General features: G+C 39.1%; 1 protein-coding gene across 1 annotated transcript; it reads right to left on the bottom strand.

Moving 5' to 3' along the window:
• Positions 1-7,813: 7,813 nt before the first annotated feature.
• CHORDC1 (cysteine and histidine rich domain containing 1) lies at positions 7,814-23,332 on the bottom strand. Its single transcript, XM_026042455.1, has 11 exons — positions 23,256-23,332; positions 19,266-19,315; positions 17,432-17,488; positions 16,823-16,983; positions 16,093-16,193; positions 15,309-15,367; positions 14,123-14,193; positions 13,470-13,575; positions 12,896-13,015; positions 12,186-12,248; positions 7,814-11,558 (listed from the first exon to the last, which is right to left on the bottom strand). The coding sequence occupies exons 1-11, from the start codon at positions 23,317-23,319 to the stop codon at positions 11,415-11,417; spliced, it is 996 nt and encodes a 331-aa protein (XP_025898240.1). The 5' UTR covers positions 23,320-23,332; the 3' UTR covers positions 7,814-11,414.
• Positions 23,333-24,448: the final 1,116 nt, after the last annotated feature.

The following is a 24,448-nucleotide window of genomic DNA, read 5'->3' as shown; positions in this document are numbered from 1 at the left end:
GATACTGCTCTTGAAAAGCTCAAGAAAAAGCAAAGTCAAGGCTCAGACAAAAAAAAAAAAAAAAACGCTCAGGCAAACAGCAAAGTCCGAAGTTCACTGCAGTGGTCCTACTACAGCAACACATTCTCCTCTAACAGCCACCATTTCTCAGTTTCCAGCCTTCTGAATGCATGCGAATGTTCTGCTAGACTGAGTGAGAGCTTTGCATATCAAAAACCTCCCGAGAAGGAAATTATTGCTTCTCTGATACTGGCAAAACTGTAGCTTTAAGAAAAGCATTAGATGAAAGAAAAATTGGGATGAGAAAAAAAAACAAATCACAATGAATTTTTTTCTGAAGGATCTGCTGATTTTGAAGTCCTGGTTTTTTTTTTAGATGTACAATTACAAAACTGGTTATTTGCATAGGTATCTATAAATCTTGTCTGTAGCAGTGATCAAGAGCAAATATTTCCAAGAAAAATGTTAGTGCTCAGCAAATACATTTTTCTAATGATGACTTCTGTAATGTAAGACACTGAAGGCATTTCTTCATGTTAGAGCCCTTTTGTAGGGCTCATGAGGGATCATTATCCTAATTTGCTTTGTTTTCTTAGCTCACACCCACAAATATATATATATATAAATACATAAACATATGCATATATCATATATATATATATATACACATGTATGTAGAGGTCCTCCCACTGAAGGCAGCCACAGGGCTACTAGCCATGCCTGATCATCAGAGAACACAGCTGTTTTTGTGCAGAAACCTGATTTCTCTGCATTTTATGGAGAAACACTGAGCGTCCACCCTAGCGAACATCCCTGGGCACCTCCGTCCTTTATTTGCATTCAGAAATCCTGGAGCAGGAGAAAACGGAGCTGACCTTCATGCTCCTTCTGAAACTTTCACTCGTCCCACAGCAGGGGCAGCTCTTGTTCCCTTGCAGATGTTTCACACAGAGATGTCGCCTTGCAGCTGTGGGAGCTCAAGGACAGTGTAACTGCATGGGGTGATACTAGTGGCAGCTGTGGGAAAAGAGGTGTAATTTGAAACATGTTTTTTTTTGATTGCCTCAGGCTTGAGTTTGTGCAGTAGTTCTGCCTTGTAATAAGAGCTGAAGTATGTTTGTGTTAGAGCTGTGAATGCATTAAAAGCTCTAATTTATAAAAAAAGGATTCTTGCTTTAGTTGACTTTAAAGTGTACAACCCATCCACCTGCTTTACAACTAATAAACCAGTATAAAATTTTATTACATCTCATTCCAATTTGTGGCAGCTACTAATAACCAATTTCATATCTTATGTAAAATATACTGCATTTTTTTACAGCTATGAATTCCAGTAGGCCATAGTGAAAATATTTTTTCTTTGTTTGTTTACGGGAAGTAGAAAACATGTGGTACAAAAAAGGGCAAAATCAGAGAAACAGAACAGTGGATGTAACTTTTTCTAGGCTACGGGCTGAATCATTCCCATCTCAAAGCAAGCCTCTAGTTCAGCCAAGGAAAACAGAAATTACTATAGTTCAGTCCTTTAGGACTTGGTTTGCAGCAAAAATGCTACCGAGAGAACAGGCTTTCATTGGCATCATCGCTAATGAGCCTCTCTGAAACACAAACAGCTGCATAGCTGTGGAAATTAGAAACCATAAACTATGATTCATCATGATCTGCTACATCTGAAAAGGMTGGGAAATAGCGTAAATACATTTTCCTTCCTCTCTACTACAACCTACAGCGGAAGAGTAGTACCAAAACCCTTATAAAAAACAAATCATGGCACTTATAAATGGCTTATACTGATTGATTTTCGTAAAGTCACAAACATTTGGTGATTATTTGTTCAGAACTGAAATTCCCTCCCATACTTTAGTCAGAACTCTCTCTTTTTCTATGGATGGGCAAAAAAAGCAGCTTACAGCTCTCTTTCACCCCAAGATTATTTGTGTATCTCTATCTGCCTGTAATTTCAAAGAGCTCAGGGATTTTTCAGGCTCTCCTTACAAACAGAAAACACTAGATCTGCTACTCTTTCCTTTATGAACTCTGCTTACACAATACCCATGCTTGGGTTCATTCACTCAACCTGGATGAAGAAATTTGTGAATCGTGTAGCTGGAAGGAAAACACAGGGCAACATTGAAAGCTGGACCAGAACTACAAATCAATCTGGCAAATTAAACTGTGATGAAACTTGACATTTAGTTTGCTAATTGTCTCTTAGAAAACCAGTGTCCAGGGAACAATGCCAATATATTTATTTATTATTTAAGATTCCCTTACTCTTGAAATAACGTTGTCTTGCCTTTGGAAAATGAAGTTTAAACAACTGTTCAATTTTGTGATAGTCAGAAAGTGGAAATAATAAACATTAGGAATATACCCCCTTCTATTATGTTATCTGCATTACATGTGACTGAGTGATAAGATAAATAAATCCCAACACTCATTCCTTTGCACCAAAAACTGTAATAATTTTAAATACTTCTGCATGTTGTCATCACATAAATAAAAAGCAAATTCTCCCCAAAATGACCTGCAGATCTTAGGCTTAACAAAAGCTTAAGCTAATTTAGTACCTTTGAAAATGAAACCAAAAACCTATGAGGATGAAAAGATGCCAGTGCTTCTCTCTTTAACTTTAACACCCTGTAATTTAGCACCTCAGCACAAGGTTGAGTTATGCATCAATATTTGCTTGAAAAGCAGCAATCAAATTAGAATTTACTTGTCCTGGTGTCCTAAGGACTGAAGTGCAAGTACACCATAAACTTGTAATTTCTGATAACTACCACTGAAGAAGTTTCACAAATTCTCTCAAAAGCTGTATGGGTCAGGCATTAAAGCAGAGTATTTTGACTTATCCATTTTTTTTTTTTTTTGATTCAGCTGAAGCGACTTGTCAAGGTCAAACTTTTAAGTCACTTCAGCTGATCTAGCTAAAAGTAGGATTTTGTTAATAACGAAAAAAATATTTATTGTGTGCCTCAGTGTTACCATTAACTCCTTCTCTGCCTGCAGGAACTAACACTGCTCCTGTACCCATCCATGCTCTGCTTGTACCTAGGGCCTCCTACACACTATGCAGTCACATCAGGGACCTCATTGCTACAGGCCCTTGTGAAGCCTGTACCCCTTGTGAAGGGTTAATGGGGTTAAGAAGAGACACCTTCAAGTAGAACAGAGGACTCATAGAGGACTCATAAGGGAAGAGGAAAACGGTGCCTTTTAGCCCTCTTGGTAGATTTTTTTTTTTTTTTTTTTTTAAGCAAATACTTTAATAAAACAAAATTGCTTGGAGTAGGAACAATTTATCCTGCAGTGGTGCCACTGAGAGGATGGAAGGTGATATACTGTGTCTGCAAGAAGAGCTATATAGTGACCCCAATTTATTCCTAGAACAAAAACAACAGCAGGACTAGATTCTGGAACATGTGGATGTGATCTGAAAGTCACTGAGGAGATTTTCTACCTCCCGGAAGATCCCATGATGATAGAAACCCACAAGGAGGCAGAGCTGGGTACTCCAGGCAGCATGATACTAAAAGTAGCCGGGGTTGTGCTCTTTCTTCCCAGTAGGTATATATACTCAGCACATCCTGCAATTTCTCTCTCTTAAATTCCCCTATCTTTGCTCCTGAGATTTTAATGTTATACAGTCACAGAATCACAGAATGTTCAAGGTTGAAAGGGACCTCTAGAGATCATCTAGTCCAACCTTCCTGCTCAAGCAGGCACACCCCGAGCACGGGGCACAGGGTGGCATCCAGGCGGGTTTTGAAGACCTCCAGAGAAGGAGACTCCACAACCTCCCTGGGCAGCCTGTTCCACTGCTCTGTCACCCTAACAGTAAAGAAGTTCTTCCTCATCTGGAGACGGAACTTCTGTGTTTCAACTTGTACCCATTTCCCCTTGTCYTATCACTGGCTACCACTGAGAAGAGCTTGGCCCCTTCTTCCCTACATTCTCCCTTCATGAACTTATACATGTTAATCAGATCCATTCTCAGCCTTCTCTTCTCAATTTAGAGAGACAGTTAGGAGAGCCATTAAAAAAGTTGAATGTGGGGAAACCTTATGGACTGCAGTACAGCAAAGCAGGAAAGACAATGCTAATTAAATGAAATGCAGAAATTACATTTTACTTTTGCTTGCTTCTGCTAAAGTGCTCTCTTTTCAGCCAAACCAAAGGAACCCTGTGATTTAACTGTGAACCTATGGAATAAGAAACTTCAGCTCCGAGTGGAGCTGAGAAGGGACATCAGTCACATATATAAATTGGAGTCAGTAGGTGGAACTTAGACGGACAAAATGGTTTTAGGAGTTGTCAATGACATGGGTTGTTTCTTGCTTCTGCCAGTTTTAATCCATAGAGTCAAGGGAGCACTGACTGCAAAACAGAGTGTCTCCTACACAATCCATGTCCTTTAAACCCCTTTCACCCAGTTCTAAGGAGATTCGCGTGGTTCTTCAGGACAACCTGCAGAATCCTCCCACTTTCTCCAGAGGGGAGCAGCAGATCCACAACAGGGCCTGATTCAGGCAGAAGCACAAACACGTGCTCGGCCCTTCTATAAAGGGAAACAACAGGAGAGACGATATTGAACGCAGCATTTCACRAGAGGGTGTCATGGACTTGCTGCTGATCTGGCAGCTCCAGCTGCTGCTGATGTCTTGCTGATCCTGCCACGACTGTTACCTCCAAACATGGCGGCAGCTTTAGAGTGAAACGTTAGGCCGCAGGGGGTTGGATGCAGCAACTGTTGTGACAACACAGGCTTATGTAACCGATAAACAGCAGCGCCAGCAGGGGACACCAAAGGAAGGCTTTGAAAGATTTAGCCCTTGTTGAGATCACTCTTCCCTGCTGGTGTTTTGGAACACCTCCCACAGGTTTTTCGTTCTTGAGTATGTTCCTCCTCCCAAACCCTGCCTCCATTCCCTTTCAACCCAAGCCTGGGGGCTTTAGCACCTCCTTCATTTTCTATAACACATATCAGTTTCAGGCAATAGCTCAGACAGAAAAAATACCTTCATTCCTAGCTCTGCAGAAACACAGTAGTCAAAAGTGCAGGGGTATATCACCCGTGGTCATAGGAAGGAGCAGAACACTGACATCAAGTGCCTTGCTTGGGGCAGAAAGAATCCTGGAAATAAAGTTTATGGGTAGTAGAACTGCTATGTTAGCTGCCCAATCCATTAGTCACAACTAGATAAACAAAGTAACACAAAGAACAAGCGTGATGCCATTGGCTTCTTCTTCCTCACAAGAACTGCCACTTCTTCAAAGTCCAGTTTCTTCAAATACTTCCTAACTTATTCTTTGTTGTCTTAAGCACCATACTGCATGATACATACAGAATATTTCTTCTGTTGTTGGCCTAGCTCCTAAGCCTGTATTTATTTAGCTGATCCCTGGTGCGCTGCTTCTGGTTCCTAGGGTCTCCAGTACCACCTCCACACCCTTACGCTGAGCCTGGACACAGCTTTCAATTCCTTACTGGGTAAGGCTTCTTTGCCTCTGCATCACGCTGCTAGAATAAATACTTCATCCTACATAGCAGCTGCTTGGCACTACTATCTGTGTAAAAATCTGGTTATACCATATGTCGATACAAAAGTAAAACGAAGGAGGCAATGGCCAYGTGGTCGTTAGAAAACTGCTGGTACCGTCAAACAAGATAAAAAGAGCCTTGCTGCTTGGTGCTGCATTTAGTAAGGCACAAAAGTTTCCCCGAGTGTCACCTGCCAGGAAGAAACTTCACTTAAGGACTACTTGGAGGATGGACCGATATTTTTAATGTTTGAAAGAACTATCAAAGACAACAGTGTATTATCAACAAAGATGTGTGTGTATATATATATATATATATATATAACATTGAAAAATCAAATCATAGAATCCTTAAGGTTGGAAAGGACCTCTAGAGATCCAGTCTAACCTTCTGCATAGGCAGGGTCACCTAGAACATGTGGCACGGGGCTGCATCCAGGTGGGTTTTGAAGATCTCCAGAGAAGGAGATTTCACAGCCTCCCTGGGCAGCCTGTTCCATGGCTCTATCACCCTCACTGTCAAGAAGTGTTTTCTTAAGTTTCTGTGGAACTTCTGGTGCTTCAGTTTGTGGCCATTTCTTCTAGTCCTATCAGTGGCCACCACTGAAAAGAGGCCGCCCCCTCCTCCTCACTGCCTCCCTTGAGGTATTTATGGACACTGATCAGGTCCCCCCTCAGCCTTCTCTTCTCCAGGCTGAACAGGCCCAGCTCTCTCAGCCTTTCCTCACGGGGCAGATGCTCCAGGCCCCTGATCATCCTCGTAGCCCTGCGCTGGACTCTCTCCAGCAGCTCCACATCCCTCTTGTACTGGGGAGCCCAGAACTGGACACAGTACTCCAGATGTGGCCTTACCAGGGCTGTGGAGAGGGGGACGATCGCTTCTCTTGACCTGCTGGAGATGCTTTTCTTAATGCGACCCAGGATCCCATTTGCCTTTGTGGCCACCAGGGCACACTGCTGCCTTACAGTCAACTCGTCGTGCACCACACTGCCCAGGTCCCTCTCTGTGGGGCTGCTCTCCAGCAGGTCAACCCCTAATCTGTACTGGTGCCTGGGGTTATTCCTCCCCAAGTGCAGGACCCTGCACTTGCCCTTCGTTGAACTTCATGAGGTTTCTCACCACCCTGATGTCTAGTCTGCCCAGGTCCCTCTGGATGGCAGCGCAGCCTTTTAGGGTATCAGCTCTTCCTCCCAGTTTGGTATCATCAGCAAACTTGCTGAGGGAGCACTCTGGCCCTTCATCCAGGTCACTGATGAATAAATTGAACAGGACTGAGACAAGGACTGACCCCTGGGGGATGGATGAAACAAATTACTTTTGCCTCTTCTTCCATTTTCAAACCACTCTAATTGGCATAACGCAGCACAACCAGACATCATTAACACATATTTACATATATTAATCCTTTCATTGTCATCTGCAGTCTTTTCATGCTGATTGTATCATCAGGGTATGGATTTTACTGTGCCTACCTGAAGCACTACCTGTCCCCCTTACTTTTACTACTCAACCTCCCCCGGGCCTTTTATGTTGTTGACAAATACGGTGAAAGTGAAGGTGTTAGTGAAGGACTATCAATCACTTGACAAAATAACTGTGAATTTGATTATATCATCTATTAATTATACCACCTACTTTATCCCATTCCAACCTCAAGAAACTTGGGCAGAACAGTTTTCATGAGCAAATTCCCACCCCAGTAGCCATGGTAAAACTTAATACCTCTTCTGATCGGGCTGTTGTTTTAGAACAAATATAAAGAAACAAAAAGGTGGTGAAAGCAAACAACCTTCGCTGTATCAAAATACAGCAGTGTCCCTTAAATACAGGCTGACCTGTGAGCAGTGCCCGCTGGAATCTTGATTTTTTTTTCCTTCTCGACAACTGTGTTGCAAATTCATAGCAAAGATCTCCCTGCTTCAAAGCCAAAAATAAACATGAGAAACCAGGAGCATGTAATAACAATTTTATTGAATATATTTAGGAAAAAAAATAGAGCATAAGGACAAGAGATCAGAGAAACTTCCCGCATGTAAGTTTTATGAATGTGCAGAAGCAGACAACCATGCAAAAGACATTTCCCTCCCCCACTGTAATTCAAAACTCTTATAACGGCAGAATTGCCGCCTTAGAAACAGTGTTCCAGACACATAACTCATTACCTTAAAGATCTTTCCTGAATGGAAATAAAATAGAGGCAATAAGGAAGGACCAGTGATGGTACAGTAATTCACCAACACTCATGCCATATTTGAAGAATGCAAGCAAAAACTGCATCATTACATAGAATAGACTTTTTTCCCCCCAAGGCAAAATTCCTAGCAAAACTAGTTCTTAAACTACCGAAATGGTGACTTGATAATGCAAGTGATTAGCAGATCAGTAGATGAAAGATTTTTTTTCTTTGTAAAATTACATCAGTGCCATGTAAAATATAAGAATCAGAGCAACAAAACAGCCTGCATGCATTAACCTCAGAAACAAATCATAACTTCCCAGAAATCTTCTGTTGAGGAAAATAATAAACACTCGGTAGGAGAATGTGCACAAACATAAGGGTGAAAAAACCACAAATTTGGAAATCCATGAACTATTTCTCCTTTTAAGAAGGGACTATGATAGAAAACAGTTTTACACATGTAGCTGAATGGTAAATTCTGAGACATATAAGCAGCTGTCTACATGTGTAACATGTAAACGCATTCCTAAACACAGTACAGCTTTTAGAGTCCCTTAAAATATAAAAATATAACTAGGCTGTAGCAAGGTAATCAACTTGTTAAATACAGTACAACTTCTGAAGACATGAAATAAAGGGTCATTTAACTGCAAGTACTCCACTACATCCTGGTTCACACTTTATACAGTTAGTTAGTTTAACTTCTATTAGACAGGTGAAGACCTGTATGATCAAAACATCATTTATCTACATTTTCAAATATTGCTTTCAAATAGCATTACATGGACTTGGTGCGCCACAAGTGGTTTCAGCTTCTCTCCATGTTTACTAAGAAAAATTAGTAAAAAGAGAACTGTAAGTGCCACTTAACCACTAACCATTTCAAGATCTCCTTGCTCCACACTACAGGATGCAAACACACTTTTAAAGACAGCTTCAGAGTAGCAGCAAGGATCTCCTCAAAGCATTTAGGTTCAAGTGAAACACCTTTTGCAACTTTGTGGTGGGTGCATACATATGGTTACATAAAGCTGCTAAAATTATGAAACAGAAGGCCTACAGTAACTTACAGCATCTGAAAGTTCATCTTTTATTCCCCAAACACCACAGGTCTTGCAAAATTAAGCTATTGTTTGCAAGACCTGTATCTTCTTGCCCTGTTCAAGCTGTGTTTGATTGTCACTGATTAGAAAAGACATTAGGGAACTCTGGAAATAACTATAGGTCTCTGCTGAGTGCATTAGCAACAGAAGAGCAGGAACTGTCAACTCACCGAATTAACAAAACCAGGAAAAAAAGGCAGCAAATCTGAAGGCAAAGTTTGCAGGAGCTTTCTGTGACCTACTGCACTGCTAAGGTGTCTCAGCTCCTTGCAGAATGCAATTTAAAATGGTATAATAGATACTGGACTGTAAAGCCTGAATAACAGGAGTTCCATTCACCTACACTTTGCTAAATTTAATAGTCAGTAGGCTCAGGAATCATATGACTGATGGCTTTGATTAAGCATTGTGACTTGCTTAAAAACAGAAATCCTTTTTTTTTTTTCCCCTCTTGTTGTTCCTTAAAATGGATTTTACATTATATAAATTTGCAGCCTATGATACTGAAAAAGATGGAACTAAAGCACCAAAAACATTAACATAAGGCATTAACAAATGCATGTCCGTATACACACATATGAATAAATAGATATACATTTAAAACTTGCTCGAGAAGAATTTTATCCTGGCATTTATACAGTGCTCATTTTACTCTCCAAGTTGAGTTCTGCTTACAAAAATACACGTGCCCTGCTTTTAGTTGCAACATCTGGAATTTGTCATGCACTTCAGTAACTACTGTCAGTATTAAAGGAACTTGGCTTGTTTGCTCAGAACACAACAGACATCTATCTGTACAACCTCTGGAGGACCATTTTCAGGTACACATTTTTGCAAGCTTGCACCTCACCACTGAGTAACACCTGACATTTTCAAGTATACTTCAAAAGGAATTATTAAAAGTTAACAGAAAGCTTTTAGGCAGAACTTAGAGCTTGCTTAAAGCTGGATTTCTTTCTCCAAGGGAGCCAGCAATCATACTCCCTCCTCAAAATCAATGAGGAAACAGGATCTTGAAACAAAGGTGAAGCATCACCAAAACAGATTTCATACACATTGGTATTAGACTCTTTGGGGACAGGTGGGGAAGGAAGGGAACAGAAGCTCTTTGGTAATGTATTTTCTACTATTCTGAGCATAAAGTAGGATTTTAAAGTACTGCTAAAGACAGAACTTGATATTCAAATTGAATTACATCTACTGCAAAAAAAGTAAGATTTTTAGAAATTCTTTACTTCAGAGTGTTCTTCCTGCAAAGGTTACTAATTGCTTTGCCCTAAGGTCTGCCAAGGCAGGCAAACTGAGCATCAGAATGCAACCTCACATGAATGCAAATTTTCCTTTACAAGTTTTGGCACAATAAATGGTCTATTTTGCATGACTTCCACAAGAAAGCATTTGTTTTTCTTTCATTTCTAACCCAAAATGAGAAAGCAGTTTTAAGCAGAATGAGAAATTAGTATTACTACATAAGCTGCTGCTTAGACAAAGTTGCACCTTAAATATTTACCACTGGAAAATGAAAATAAAAATGTATTTTTAAATCACTTTAATTGAAAAGTGTAATTATGATAATTGAAGGGGATAATTATGATTTGAGACATATTTTAAAGCTTATTATTTCTCTTTAGGCTCATCACATAGGTAAATTTAGTTCATTAAGATAATTAGCAACAGGAGCTATGTAGAGTAATACAAAATCCTTCTCAGGTATCCACCATGTGCACTGTCTTCTGCTACTACAAACATCCACCTACTTTGAAAAAGATTCATAATTTTGAATGTTGTGGAGCAGGACTTAATACACATTCTATTAACTCTGCCAAATAATTACAGACAGCAGCCTGGCAATTACAATACTCTGATTTTTGATAGGATAATTCAGCCAGTTCTCTGTCCATTCCCGTTTACATTTAACTTTTCACGAACTAATGCCAGGGACAGGCACTGGAGCAAAAAAATATTTTATTTTTCATTCATTTCCTGCTCTCACATACAAAAGACAGCAAATAAGTCAGCAAGTACTTATACCCTTTGCAAAATACCCTTTATTCCATCACTGCAGAGCCAAGAGGTAACAACACATTAGTTTCAGAAGACAAAAGTGGAAGATCCTACAAATGTTCTTTTGTATTTAGCTTTAAGTAGCCTTTTTATTCTAAATGCGGAATTTCATGTTAATTGCTTCATAAACTCAGATTTTATACCCTTAATATTAGAAGTTGCATAATGAATAGAACTGAATTTAGCATGTGCTACCCCAGCAGATCGAGTCTAAGCAAAACACTTGAAAAATTACAGAGTGCATCTGTTTGGAAAGTTGGTGCACAGCAGGCAAGGATATAAGAGAATGGCAACAGCTCCAGCTTTCCATTGAAACACTCCAATTAGAATAAATACACTTCTGGGAGCAAGAGCAAAGACACCTATTGCTCTTCAAGTTTACACCTCATTTACCGTGCAGCAACTTTCTTTGAAGACTGAAGGACAAGATCTAGCATTAAAAAAAAGTGTATAAAAGTTAAATACTCGATTACAGTAGCAAGTCACCACCTCATGATAGGAAATAACTCGTCTCTGGGATTCATTATTGATCTGAATCCTCTGTTTGCTGTTGTGCGTTTGATCCTGGTAATTCAAGACTTGCCCATAATAGGGGCTCTGCTTTTCTCATAGTAAGCTCAATCTTTGTAGCAGTCATGTTCACATAACTCCTCTTTACATCAATTACCTAAAACAGAGCAAACACATTTCACACCTCAGTTTAAGAACACAACTGTCAGATGTTTAAGACAAAGCTAAGGAGGGTACTTGACATATTAAACTTCATGTACTTAGTTCAAAAGTTTAGAACAGGACTTGGTATGGACCTTTCCATTCTACACCTGAGGATTTTATATATTATTCCATTGGAGAGATATTTAATTATTCAATCAAGTTCCTTCTTCTATCTGAAACTGTCTAACATTCAGGCCTCTCCCATTTCCAGACTATGAAGATATGCCAGGGTACATACAATATACACGCAAGTTTAACACATACATAAGAATGCATTTAGATGATAAAGACTTTTTTTGCAACGCCACTACCATATTTTGGATAGAATCTTAGGGTAAGTCTGGTCACTGAGGACTTCAGTAGGTTGTTCAACCTCCTGCTCAAAATAAGATAAACTACCATGTCAGGCCTAGTCCCTCAGGGCTCTAAATTCAGATTTAAGTTTAATACTGAATGATGTGCAACTGAACCCCTTTCAATAAGAAGGGTAATGAGAAAAATGGGTTTAGAAAGAGAGGAGCCAATGTGTTCGGGTTGTTTTTTTTTTTTTTTTTAATGGAAAAGTGATGCTTATACTTACTCCCCATAATTTCACACTGCGATGAAATTCCTTTTCTCCTTCAAATACGATGTGAATATTTACCTTAAGAGAGGAAGCAGAATTTATCAGGCTCAAGTATGTTTAAGTAAACTCAAGTATGTTTAAGTAAAATATATCACAACAGGACTTGGATCCTAATTGAGCAAAGCAATCAAACTGCCTCTTACACGATGAGTTAAGATTCATAGTAATAAATTCTGACAATATACAAGATTTTATACATCATAATCTACAGTAGTCATAAATATTTCCTGAGGCTGTACCACATTCTGCAAGTGTCATTTTAAAACTCGTAGTTTTAAAACATTAGTAACATTAGTACCTCTGAATACCGTACTGCATTCCATAATGAACGATATTCACTTACTTCACATACAATGATGAAACTATATTTATATATGTAATGATGTAAATTTAAGGTTTTAAAAGCTTTTTTTGTATATATTATCTTGCAGTTTTTATAAATGCATTGCAAGTACATCCATTTATAGATGCATATACATAATAGAAAAAAGTGCTATACATAAATAGAACAAAAATGTCAAGAAAAAATGTTTATAAAAATAACTTTATACTATTTCAACTATACTTTATAAAGAAGGCAAAAAATAGGTTTTCATTACGTCAAACTGCTGTATTTTAACAACAAAATTAGCAAAACAAGGAAAAAGCCTAAGGTAGTTACTTACCATTGTGCTATTCGCTTCTACAAAACTAAGATCAGGAATAGAGTTTTTAGCATATATTGAAATAGTCACTTCCCCTCCAGTTTGGTGCCAGTCATGCCTGCATGGAACTACTTTCTTTCCCTAAGTAAGCAAAAGGRTATGAAAAATATTAAAACTGCATTTATGAGAACTTTCACAACATTAAACAGGAAAGGTCCACTTTAATAAATCAGTAAACAGAGCTAATATAGTCCAAAATCTTGTGTTCAGATAAGTGTACAAAAGTCCACATTTTTTTTTTTTAAATCAACATTCAGCTTCTGGCTCTTGACAAAAGTTAGAGCTGGTAAAAATGATGTTCATGACAGAGGCAATGGTAAGAAAAAGGGACACTGCGATAGAATGAAAGCAAAATCTTTCTTGTTGGATTAACTTTCTGTTCAAGACCACAGCATCCAGTGGGTGGTAGAAAGTAAAAAAGTAAAAGTAGAAACTCCAGAAGCATGAACCACAACAGTTTTATTATGGTAATTATTCAAAGCCACAACTACTTCTCAGAATTCTAGCTACAGAATGCAACACTAATAACACTTACCGTGTCCTTTTTAGTCCACACATGCGTTCCTCTTGAACAGCCTTCTTGAGCTAAAAATGTATTGAAGTCGGATGTTTTTCTTTTACAACAGCTCCAGTACTTCATCCTTCAGAGTTTGAAAAGAAAGCAATTACCAAACAATATTTAGAATCATAATGGTTGGAAAAGACCTTCAAGGCAAGAGTCCAAGTGTAAGCGCCTCAACACCACGGCTGCTAAATCATATCCCTAAGTGCCTTTTCTACACGTTTCCTGAACACTGCCAGGACAGTGACTCCACCACTTCCCTAGGCAGCCTGTTCCAATGTTTCACCATTCTTTCTGTGTAGAAATTTTTCCTAATATCCAGCCTGAACCTCCCCTGGCACAACTTGAGGCCATTTCCTCTCGTCCTATTGGTACTTATTCTGGACACCCACCTCTCTACCTCCTTTCAGGAAGCCGTAGAGAGCGATAAGGTCTAGGGTGCAGGTCTGGGACACTGTTTACTATGATGACTTCAGATTACTTAAGGTTTTTCTTTTATGCAGTATTATTGTTCATTTGGTATATTCTCTCCCAACAAATACAATGCAACATCTGCAAAGAAAGCAGTTACAGATAATGGAGGATTTTTTTGTTTTGTTTTAAAAAGTTAACCTTAAAATACTAACCCTTCATGGAATATAGGTACACCAGAATGGTATATACATACATCTTCTGTGCTCTGTGGTCCTTCAAATGTCTGTAAAAGAGAGAAAACATTTCAAGTATATCACTAATTTGGTAAAATGACTAAAACAAAGAAAATACAGTACGAATAGTGAATAAAGTATTATAAAGTTTTTGAGCTGTTCATCTGATGACCAATTCCAGTTTTCCAAAAGTCATTCAGCCTCCATTTACAGAGAGTCCCTTGGCAATCCTTCATCACAAATTATACTTTGCATTGGTTCAATAGATGATGGGTCTCCCTAAAGGTCTAAAATGCACTAAATATTCACAGAAGACAGGAAATCTACTGTAAGCACATTACAAGTAGCATTCCTAAAAGAGAGCACACAGACTCGCAAAAGGAAATAAATCAAATGGTAAATATTTTTGCCACACAATGGTATCAGCTGTTTCTAACACCTGTGCCACGTGCTCTAGGTGACCCTGCGTGAGCAGGGGGGTTGGACTCGATGACCTCTGAGGTCCCTTCCAACCTTTGACATTCTATGATTCTATGAAATGAGAAACTTCTGTAAACTCCTATTGCAGCAGAATTTTAGTAAAAAGAAAAAAAAAGTCAGACTCAAGTGAACCATATATTTCAATCCCACTGTCAGATTCAAGTGAACCATATATTTGAATCCTACTGTCTTATTCTGTATGAGAGAAGGCCGTAAGTTGGGGGGGGGGGGGGGGGGGAGAGTAACAAAGTAATTTTTCATGGTGCAAGGGTTAAAAAGTTTCTTTGTGGATTATTCAAGTAGGAAACATGAACTGAGAAGGTCCACAGAAATTCCTGAAGCAGGTGTAGATTGTGAAGAGTGATCCAAAGCGTTACCAGCAGGCCATCTCACACCAATACTTAACATTTTAAGCTGAACCACTTCCATATCTTTGCTTTGACAAAGTCACTAACCATAACTTTACAATGGGCACCAGGGCTGGGGGGTGGGGAAGAAGTCTTAAGATTCACTACAATAGAAAGCAACCCATGTTTATTTTTATCAAGGTGTTATCAAATGTATACTTGTTCAGCCTGATAGACTTTATGTCAGCTTCGAGTCATTTCATAGTGCACTAAAAGGGGCAAAAAAATGTGCACTTAAACATACCTGCTAAGCTGTTGAGTAGAAATGAACCACTTACTTTTGAACAGCCTGCATTTTTACATGGCGTTCCAATCTTGATTTCATCACCATCCTCTTCTGTAAACAGATATATATTATAGAAAGAAAACAACTAAAGCGTAGAATCTACTAAATATTCTGTTTTTAAGTTAAATGAACTAAACGCTAGAAAATGGAAAAAGCTACTGAGCTTTCCATTTTCCACCTTGTACAAAAGTTTGACCAAAAGATACAGAAAAACAAAAGCTACGTAAACATCATAATCAATACAATGCCACATTATTCTACATATATAATTTTAGGTTCTAAACTTATGCACTATTTTTAAAATGGGAAAAAAACATGAATAGAGGGATGGCTAAAAATGCAGAAGAGAAACATACATGAAAATACATAAAATGGCCACAAACACATTTAGGTTGAAATTAGAAAGTTGTAGAAGGAGTAGAGTAGTTCTGGAGCACAAGTCCAACTGAACCATGGGATGAGAGAAAAGTGAAAAACATGGTGCATGGTGTCTGTAGTAACGGACTAGCAGATTTCATTTCTTGGGAAACTCCTTCAATACTACATTTAGACAAAGATGTTCCCATATTCACTCACGAAAATCTTACAAAATAAACAGTTTAAATAACGTGAGAACACACTTCTGACACTATAAGCCCCTACACCATGCTCTCATCTCAGCATGGATTATCATTACATAGTATTTCTAATATGTTCATATTTTTAAAGTGATTACTTTACATTTATTTGTCTGACAAGATATATCATAAACATACTTCATTTTTTCATAACTTTACCTTTTTTCTCCTCATTTTCTGCTGACAGTTTCAGTTTGTCTAAAGCTTGTTTCAAGGAAGCAGACACTTTCAGCTGCAAATTTGTCATTGGCTCATCTGGGCTAAAAACAGCCAATACTTTCATGTTAAATTAATTAAAAATATTTACAAATGATGACAAAGCAGTAACTTTCAATCATGCTACAGARCTCTTCCTTTTCATCCTCCCTTATAACAAACATACTAGATTCCTAAATGCTAATCCTTACTGCTTACAGAAAAACAGATTAGAAATTTCATAGACAGTCTCTTTTCAACAATCTTAACTTTCCCCACAAAAAACAATGAGAGAGATTTTGAAATCCCAATATAAACATTCTAAAATTACCTATAAGAATGTTTAAAGCAAAAAACAACTGCTATTGATCTTCTAATCCACGATGTAACTGCAACTTTTTTTTCCTGTTAWGGTCAATGCTGAGGGATCTTGTACTGAATTGTCCTAATCAAAATCCTTACATCTCAGTTTGAAGCTCAAGATACTATCTCTGACAACAAACACAAGTTGGATTAAAGTTGATTTGGGAATTTCTAACTGTATCTGCAACAGAAAGCCTAGTTGAGCATCATTACCTGCTATTAACACTGCCCTGCCCAGTGCTCAAACGCATCTGCATGAAATTTAACAATCAGGTGAATTTTATTTGACTACCTGACAAGTGATTTGGCAAAACTGCTTAGTATACTATACCTTGGTCTTTTAATTGTTTCCAGTGGTTTTGGTGCCTGAATTATGTGTTCCTGAAATTTGGGCTTCAGTTCAGACAGCTCCTTTCGCTCAGAGGTAGTTTTGACTTCTGGCTTAACAGGCTCAGGAGGCTTCTCACTGTTATGGAGACCCTTTGTACAGCCCTATTACAGAAAGCATGGGTTTATATAATTATGCAGTATATTTTGCGTGGCAATGTTGGCTGCAAAGGAAATCCTACAACTAAGACAAGAAATATCTTCACTTGCACAAACACTTGATTTTCAGTTTTTCTTTTTAAGTGTATCATTTCTAAAATTAAGCAAGGGAAACAAAGTCTTTTAAATATAAGCAATAGTTCTTTTGCTATCTAGTTAGGAAAAAAAATCATAATTCACCTTCCTTCATTGTTAACAAGAGTCTAAAGAGATTGATAGAACTAATTACAAAATTCAAAGCTTGAAAACTGAGACTTTACTTCAACATTGTAAGAAATAGAGAGAGTCAATCTGAGACTCAGATAGTTTTAATGGAAGTAAGAAAATTTTAAACATGTAAAATTATAATTTTCATTATTACAATTTACATTATAGTAATTTCCTGCATACATACCACAATGCTCAAGAAGTCAGAAAAGTCTGTTGTTCTTCTCTTACAACATGACCAACCCTATAACCATTTCAGAAAAAGAACAAAACAAGCATGAACATCTATTTTAGCAAGAGCTTATAAAAGACTAATTATATTCCTTTACAAGAGACAGAATTTCAAGAGTATAATACTCTTCTCTCCTTTGGACATTGCCGTCAACCTTCTGTATTTTTAAAAACCGGCAGAAATGTATGACAACTGCCAGCTTAATCTGAAAGCCCRGTAAAAAACTTGAGACAATAATTCCATGACAAGATAAATTACCACTTAATATGACAGAAAACAGACTTACTATAAAAAAGTAAAAGAAAGCAACATTTACAGAACAGTATCTTGCCACTGTAAATAGCAAATCTTAGAACTCAATGAATTAAAATTGACAGTTTGACTAATCAATACATTCTTCCACATCAGGAGTTTCAGTAAAACGTTGTGTTTTAGGTAGGTAGTTCTAAAACRTCCTTAAAATATTTGTTATTTCCATTATTGTTATTATTTCAACTATATATTCACTATTTCCAAGCAGATGGAAGGTTCGCCCCTGTCCACTTAGATCATCTGCAATTCATATCAGGAGGAAGGCTGCCCATACAAGACTACAGTAAGTTTTTAATGAGGCTAAAAATAAAATTAAAAATAGGATTAGGCAGAGGAGAAGYGGTGCTTGATTTAGAAACAGTGCTCATATAAAACCAAGAAGGAACAAGCACAATCTTCTCAAGTACATTCAGATTTTTATCTTTTTAATTAGGCAGAAGCTTTACGTATATTTAATGTTAGGAATACCACTACAGTTTGTAGCAAGTGATTTGCTAYAGTGCAAGCGCACCCATAGGTGACCCAAGAGTGCCTGATGACACATGGGCCACTTCTGGAGTCACACCCTGCACCACAAGCACTAGCTCACTGAGCACTGCTTCCCTCTGTGTAACTACCAGCCTCTATGCACTTAATGACATTACACATCACAGGGAAGGGATGTGTTGCATTGTCAGGAGAAGCAGTTCCTCAACACCAGAAAAAGATGTGTGCCTCTCAGCTCAGTGCCATGCACTGCAGTCTTCTGTTAGCATACAGTCCAGTTACTAATATGATGTCTCGTACTATTTCAGTCTGAGCCAGGCAGTTCTCTCAGAAATTCCCAATAAGTAGCCTGGATGTAGCCACTTGWTCCTGAGGTAGAAAAGTGCTCAATATTACAAATATGAGCCATGCTGTGTCTGCCAGCCTACCCACAGGAGACCAGTTCCAGCTATATTTATTTCACTACAGAAGATGCAGTCAAAGGATCCTATACAGCAGGGTCTGGCGCATGGATAAGCATTCCTAAATTAACATTTACATTCATAAGATTAAAAAGTACTTTTTAAATTTTTTTTTTTTTAATAGCAACTAAATGCAACTTAGACACTAGTGTTCTAGCCACATAAACCCTCAACTGGATGGTCTAAATTCCATGCAAGTGAACAATTGAAGAGTGTGATAGCTCTCAATGCCTCCAGAGATCTACTAGAGGACCTAATTAAACTGTTGAGACACCTGAAGTCAATTAACAGGAAACAACTCACAGTGACACGTGCAGCATCCGCACAATATGACTATAGGCTTTAATTTCTTTTGCAGTTTTGAATATGCACTGTTTTTTAGTTTTATGGTGTTGCTGAAATACAACAGACTGGACATTATATTCTATGCAATAGACATATTTCAAAGGAAAGAGAAAAAATATCACAAGATGACTGCTGTAAACAAACAGAAAGAAAGGTAAGTCTTAAAAAGTTATTTTCATACTTACTTTCAGAGCATCATGAAAGACTGGTACACCTGGATGGTATGTACATGAATCTATAAGAAAATGACCATTATTAATATTTACACAAACCAGGAATCCTTAAAACTATTYATCTGAACACAAACATAGCAAAAAATGTCACACATGCAATTCACGTATGCTAGGCGTTGCCCCACTGTCCCAAATGCACATACTTAGGAAAGAAACTGCAAACTTCATACAAGAGGCTTTCTRCCTGYAAATATTAAATCCTGAAGAGCCAAGAGTATTTCTTCTGTATTACACAACACAGACATCAAAGCAGGCACCTAACGCAAACTCCTCCTCTGTTTGCACCGAATACATTTTGTATGGACTATCCCTCGTCTCCATCGACCATCAGTCCTTAACTGGTAACTCAGCAGAAGTAAGAAAAAGCAGCMCTATGGCTGTCTGATGGAAATAAAATATTGGTTTACAGTATCAAATACATCTGTTTTCACAGCTGTATGGATGGATCTAGACTTTCTGTGAAGAAGCACCACRTTTCCAAGCACTCTGGAAGATCTATCTCAAGCTCACTAATTTATCCATGACAATTAGCTTGTTCTTTAGTGGCTGTTGGTAGTATCCTAGGTCACGGAGATTCAACCCAAAGGCCAATCTTCCACATGCAAGCGTTAATAAGTATTACTTATACCTAGGTTCTTTATAAACACTGTATTTCCACCTCACAGGACACATTCTGTCAGTGTGACAGCATTTTTGTAGCAACTGCTCCTATTTTTTTTAAACATTGAATATATGTATTTTGCCAAGTGTACTAATTTTTCTAATTATATAATATCTCTTTAATATGTACTACATGTACTACATTTTTGAGGTAAAAGGAGCTAAAGTGGACACAAAAAGCAACCCATTTTATAAGTAGTCCCTAGAAAAYAGAAGGCCTAAAAAACCCTTATATTTTACATAGCAAGAGGGAAATAATGCCTCTATTAATAAAGTTGTTAATTTTTGATAAATTGCCCTATCCATAGGCAAACACAAATCACTTCCAATTTTTATTTTTTATAAATATGCATTTTTTAAGAAGAATTTGATTGATATCTTCTCCTTTGCCTAAGTATTTTGGGCCTAAGTCTAACATACTAATATGCTCTGAAAAATACGTTACTCTAAGATGACAGTTCCCATCTGCAACTCAAATGGTTCCTATTTTAGGACATCAGCCCCACATCCGGACTTGTATGTATATCCTTAACTTTTAGCCATTCCATTGGCTTCAGGATGAAAGGCTAACGTTAGTAAACTTCACAAATGCTATGAAAGTTATTTGTATAGAGTCCAGGACTTACCTGATAAGTCAAACAAAACTAAAAATAGAGGCTATTCTCTTCCAGAAGTATGAAAGTATGTCACCATAAGTCCATGCAGTAAAACAATGCAATAAAACTGATTCAGAAGTCTTATATTACTATTTCTTGCTCCTCAGCAGTATGTGGGTTCAAATAAAAGATACGCTGTAAGTACCATATCCATGAAATCATTTTGAAGTCAATTAATTCGGGGACATTAAGATAAACCACCYATTTTTTCTTCTTAGAGCCCAACTACTTGTATCTGAGTGAARTCTACCTCCATAAAAATGCACCACCTCAAACTAGTGGAAAGAAAGGGAATTTGGCACAGACTGGTAGTCACTCTTTGAACTGTTGTTCAAAGCACATTCTACTTCTGATTTGTCCGAGTTCAGCTTCCATCCTTTGGTTGACATTAASTGTTAAGACATCCAAGTCTCTTCTCCATTACCATTAATATACTTAACSAGGACAACCACAAGGTCACGCAAAGAAAATGATTTCCTCTCATGATCACATCATTCCTGAAGATGACAGCACTTTTTTTTTCCTTAATGTTCCTAAACCAGTCCCAGTCTTGCCATGCACACACTGCTCTCCAGTCATTATCTTACTGCAACGTCTTTGTTTATTCACCTAAGTACCTTGCTACTCTTTTGGTTAAATATAAGAGTACAAAATGGTACAGGTCACCTAAAATGAAATGAGGGATTTGCAACGTATTCCTGTTAATCTCTAAAAGATGAAGCAGGACAACTGCCTAAATACAAGGAATRCTACATCATGCAGCGCAAACAAAATCTAGGCAACACATGTATTAGATGTACTCTTAGTCTGCATGTGCACATCAGCTTTTCAACTAGTAAAATGACTGTTTTGTATGTTAAAACATACAAAAATATGTGCATGTAATACTTTACACCACCATTGATATGGCTAGCATTTAACAGATTAAAAATATTCATAAGGTTAGCCAAAGCTAAACTGCCTTCCCTCTGGCTGTTTTTCTGCCCCTCTTTCAGAAGCATTCAATCCTTCACAATGTCAGTTAACAACTTGCTCTTTTTTTAATCCTTGAAACAATGGTTTATTCAGAAAACTGATGCAGACCTTAGTTTAGCCATCTGATCCTGAAGAGGACATTAATGGCCTTTTATATCAGTCATCACTTCCAAAACAGTTTAGGGACTGAGACTGTAATACTACATCAATACAGAAATTTTTATAAAAGAAACAAGCATTTTGGTGACTAACATATGTAGTRACGTTAACCCTCGCAACATATGAAATATTTTTGTCTACTCAGAATGGAGTTCAGAAGCAGAAATAAACCTTTAACTTTACATCCCATTGACCTTGGAGAAAATCAGGGAAGCTAGAATTAATTTTCTTAAGCTTAATCTAGAACACAGTCATTCCAACTAGCATTTTAGCCATTCACCTACACAAACTTCAGATAAAGAAGCTGTTTTCCTCATCAAACCACCACTCAATTAGCAAGCAATAGGATCATGACAACCTGATAAGGTCYACTATTGTTTTTATAATATACTAAGGATGAATACATGTGTTAGCAAGAACAGATCATGAAGTTTTTATTATTATTAAATAGATATATCTACTTTGGCTTTTGGGAATTGTGTGCATGTTGGGGAGCTGGAGGTGAGAGAAGTCACCAAATGGAAGCTTTCCAAATCCTTRTCTGCTCTGGCTGTTACTTAGCTCTGTGAGCCTTGCCCAAAGCATCATTCCTCTCTCGAGAACACTTAGCTCAGGAAAACAAAACAAAGGTTTTATGCAGTGGTTCTTAATCTGACAGTGAGCACATGCTAGAGCACATTAGTCTATAACTAATCTCGTGGATCACTAAAAATAAGTTGACACAAAGAGGCCATTCTAGAAATTCAGCCAACACAGATACTTTACAAACCAGTCAAGGGCAATCCTGTTGAGAACTTAGATGACCCTTTGGCAGCCTCTGTRGAACTTTGCAACCTAAAATGACAGTGCATCAAAGATATTTCTCACCATGTACTTTGTTTCCAGCACTCATGGGGGAAGAACTCCTRGAGCTTACAGCAATTCACAAGCAGACACACGTGCATCATAAGACACATTTAATTATCCGCTGTGCGTACATATTATAAATATACAAGCAGGTGGTGATAGTGCAACTGCGATACACRCCGTACCCACAGGAGCACTCTGAGGTGCTCTCCTGCAAAACTCTCTTTTCAAGGCCTCCAGTTTACACCTTTAGACTACATCCGAACAAGGTAAAGAGCTGTTTTTTTGTGGTGGGCTTTTCCTCAGAGTGCTCTGACACAGCACTTGGGCCAAAACAAGCCTACAAGAAGTAAAATCTGTGATTATTATTATTATTGTTAGGGTCACCCCCTGYGCTGCGGTGTCGGCGGCGCGCGGTGCCCTCGCGGGGCTGGCAGGGCGCCCGGCGGGATGCGGCAGTGCCGCACTCGGGCCGCAGCAGCGCCCGGCGCCCCCGCGCTTCGCTCCGCGGCTGCCCGGCGCCCTCAGGCCCGGGGCCGCTGCCCGGCCGCCCGCCCCCGCGGGCCCTGCACGCTTCCCCCGGGCCCTCCCTCACCGCTACCCCAAACCGGGGTGGCGGAGGGCTGCGGCGCCCGCGCGCTCTCACCCTCCGTGTTGGTGTCGGGGTCGAAGCGCTGGCCGCAGCCGCGGTTGTAGCAGAGCAGGGACATGGCGGCGATGGCGGCGGTGACGGCGGCTCCCCCGGCCCGGGCGGCGCGGCGGGCGGAAGCGGCGGAAGCCGGCGGAGGTGGMGGGGGGAGGARAGGGGGATGGCGGAAAGAGCCGAGSGGAGCCTTCCGGAAACTTCACGAAGCTTCGTGGGGAGGGGCGGGCCGCACTGCGCAAGCGCCGCGGCGGTTGCCAGGGCGACGGACGCGCGTGGTGCGCATGCGCTCTTCGTAGTGCGGCGGGGCAGGGGGAGGGGCGCGATGGCGGGGCGCAGGCGCAGTGCGCGCGGCGCGGCGGCGGGAGGGGCGTGATGGCGGAACCCACGGCTGCTGGTGTCGGGGTTTTAGCTTAGAAACGGCATTGAAGGCTTGGGAACGGGTCAGGAGCTCGGCAGTCTGCCGTTTAGTTCTTGTGGGGAGGTTGTTTTTTCAAGTCGCCTTAAGAACATGTGCTGAYTTAAAGACATAAACCCCACGAAACTCGCGGGTGTGCGAGTGTCTGGCGTGTTCGTGGTGTGCGTAAATTCCGTTTTTTTCTTTTCATTATGAGTACATATTAAATGCTCAATCATTTGTACCGAAACATATAAATTACTTTATAGGAAAATTACTTTATAGGAAAAAGGTTATGTATGTGTGTTTTTTTTTCAGTCCSAGGAATTACCCTCAATGCTCACGTTAAATTGACTGACCAGGCTATGCCTCCCTTGGTGCCCCAACTTTTTCTTTGGTGTATTACAGTGCTGGAACTCACCATGCTCATTCCTGCAGGCAAATGCAGTTTGATTTCTTCYAATTTTATTTTAAATGTCCGCTGCACGGAGCTGTCCACGTGGATGCCCAAGTGTTCGCAGGGCATGTGTCAAATGACCCTCAAGTAGACACGCAAAATGAACAGATTGCTTCTCAAAAGCACTTCTTCAAAAGGAGTGCAAAGAGGATCAATGGTACTTCCAAAGTTGCCATAAACTTACACAAAATGCTAAAGTTGCCTTAAGTGCTTGAATCCACTTGGTTATATTCATTTATGTTTGTTATATACATGGTTACATACATCTATGTTCATACTTTACATAAAGATAGGCATATTCTTAGTCAGAAAACACACATTTGCTTGAAGCAGTAAATAACC

This window comes from Nothoprocta perdicaria, unplaced genomic scaffold (genome assembly GCF_003342845.1).
Source record: "Nothoprocta perdicaria isolate Ctin4 unplaced genomic scaffold, notPer1 scaffold_302, whole genome shotgun sequence".
NCBI classification, from domain to species: Eukaryota; Metazoa; Chordata; class Aves; order Tinamiformes; family Tinamidae; genus Nothoprocta; species Nothoprocta perdicaria.
Note: the sequence above shows the minus strand (reverse complement) of the source record. Positions and strands in the feature narration are given on the sequence as shown.

Excerpts from the sequence above, each read along its gene's own strand:
- CHORDC1 (XM_026042455.1), bottom strand. The coding sequence starts at position 23,319 with ATGTCCCTGCTCTGCTACAACCGCGGCTGCGGCCAGCGCTTCGACCCC. Across the intron at positions 13,016-13,469 it reads TGTGGACTAAAAAGGACACG|GGAAAGAAAGTAGTTCCATG; the intron begins GTAAGTGTTATT and ends TTGCTTACTTAG. Across the intron at positions 11,559-12,185 it reads GCAGTGTGAAATTATGGGGA|GTAATTGATGTAAAGAGGAG; the intron begins GTAAGTATAAGC and ends GCTCTGTTTTAG.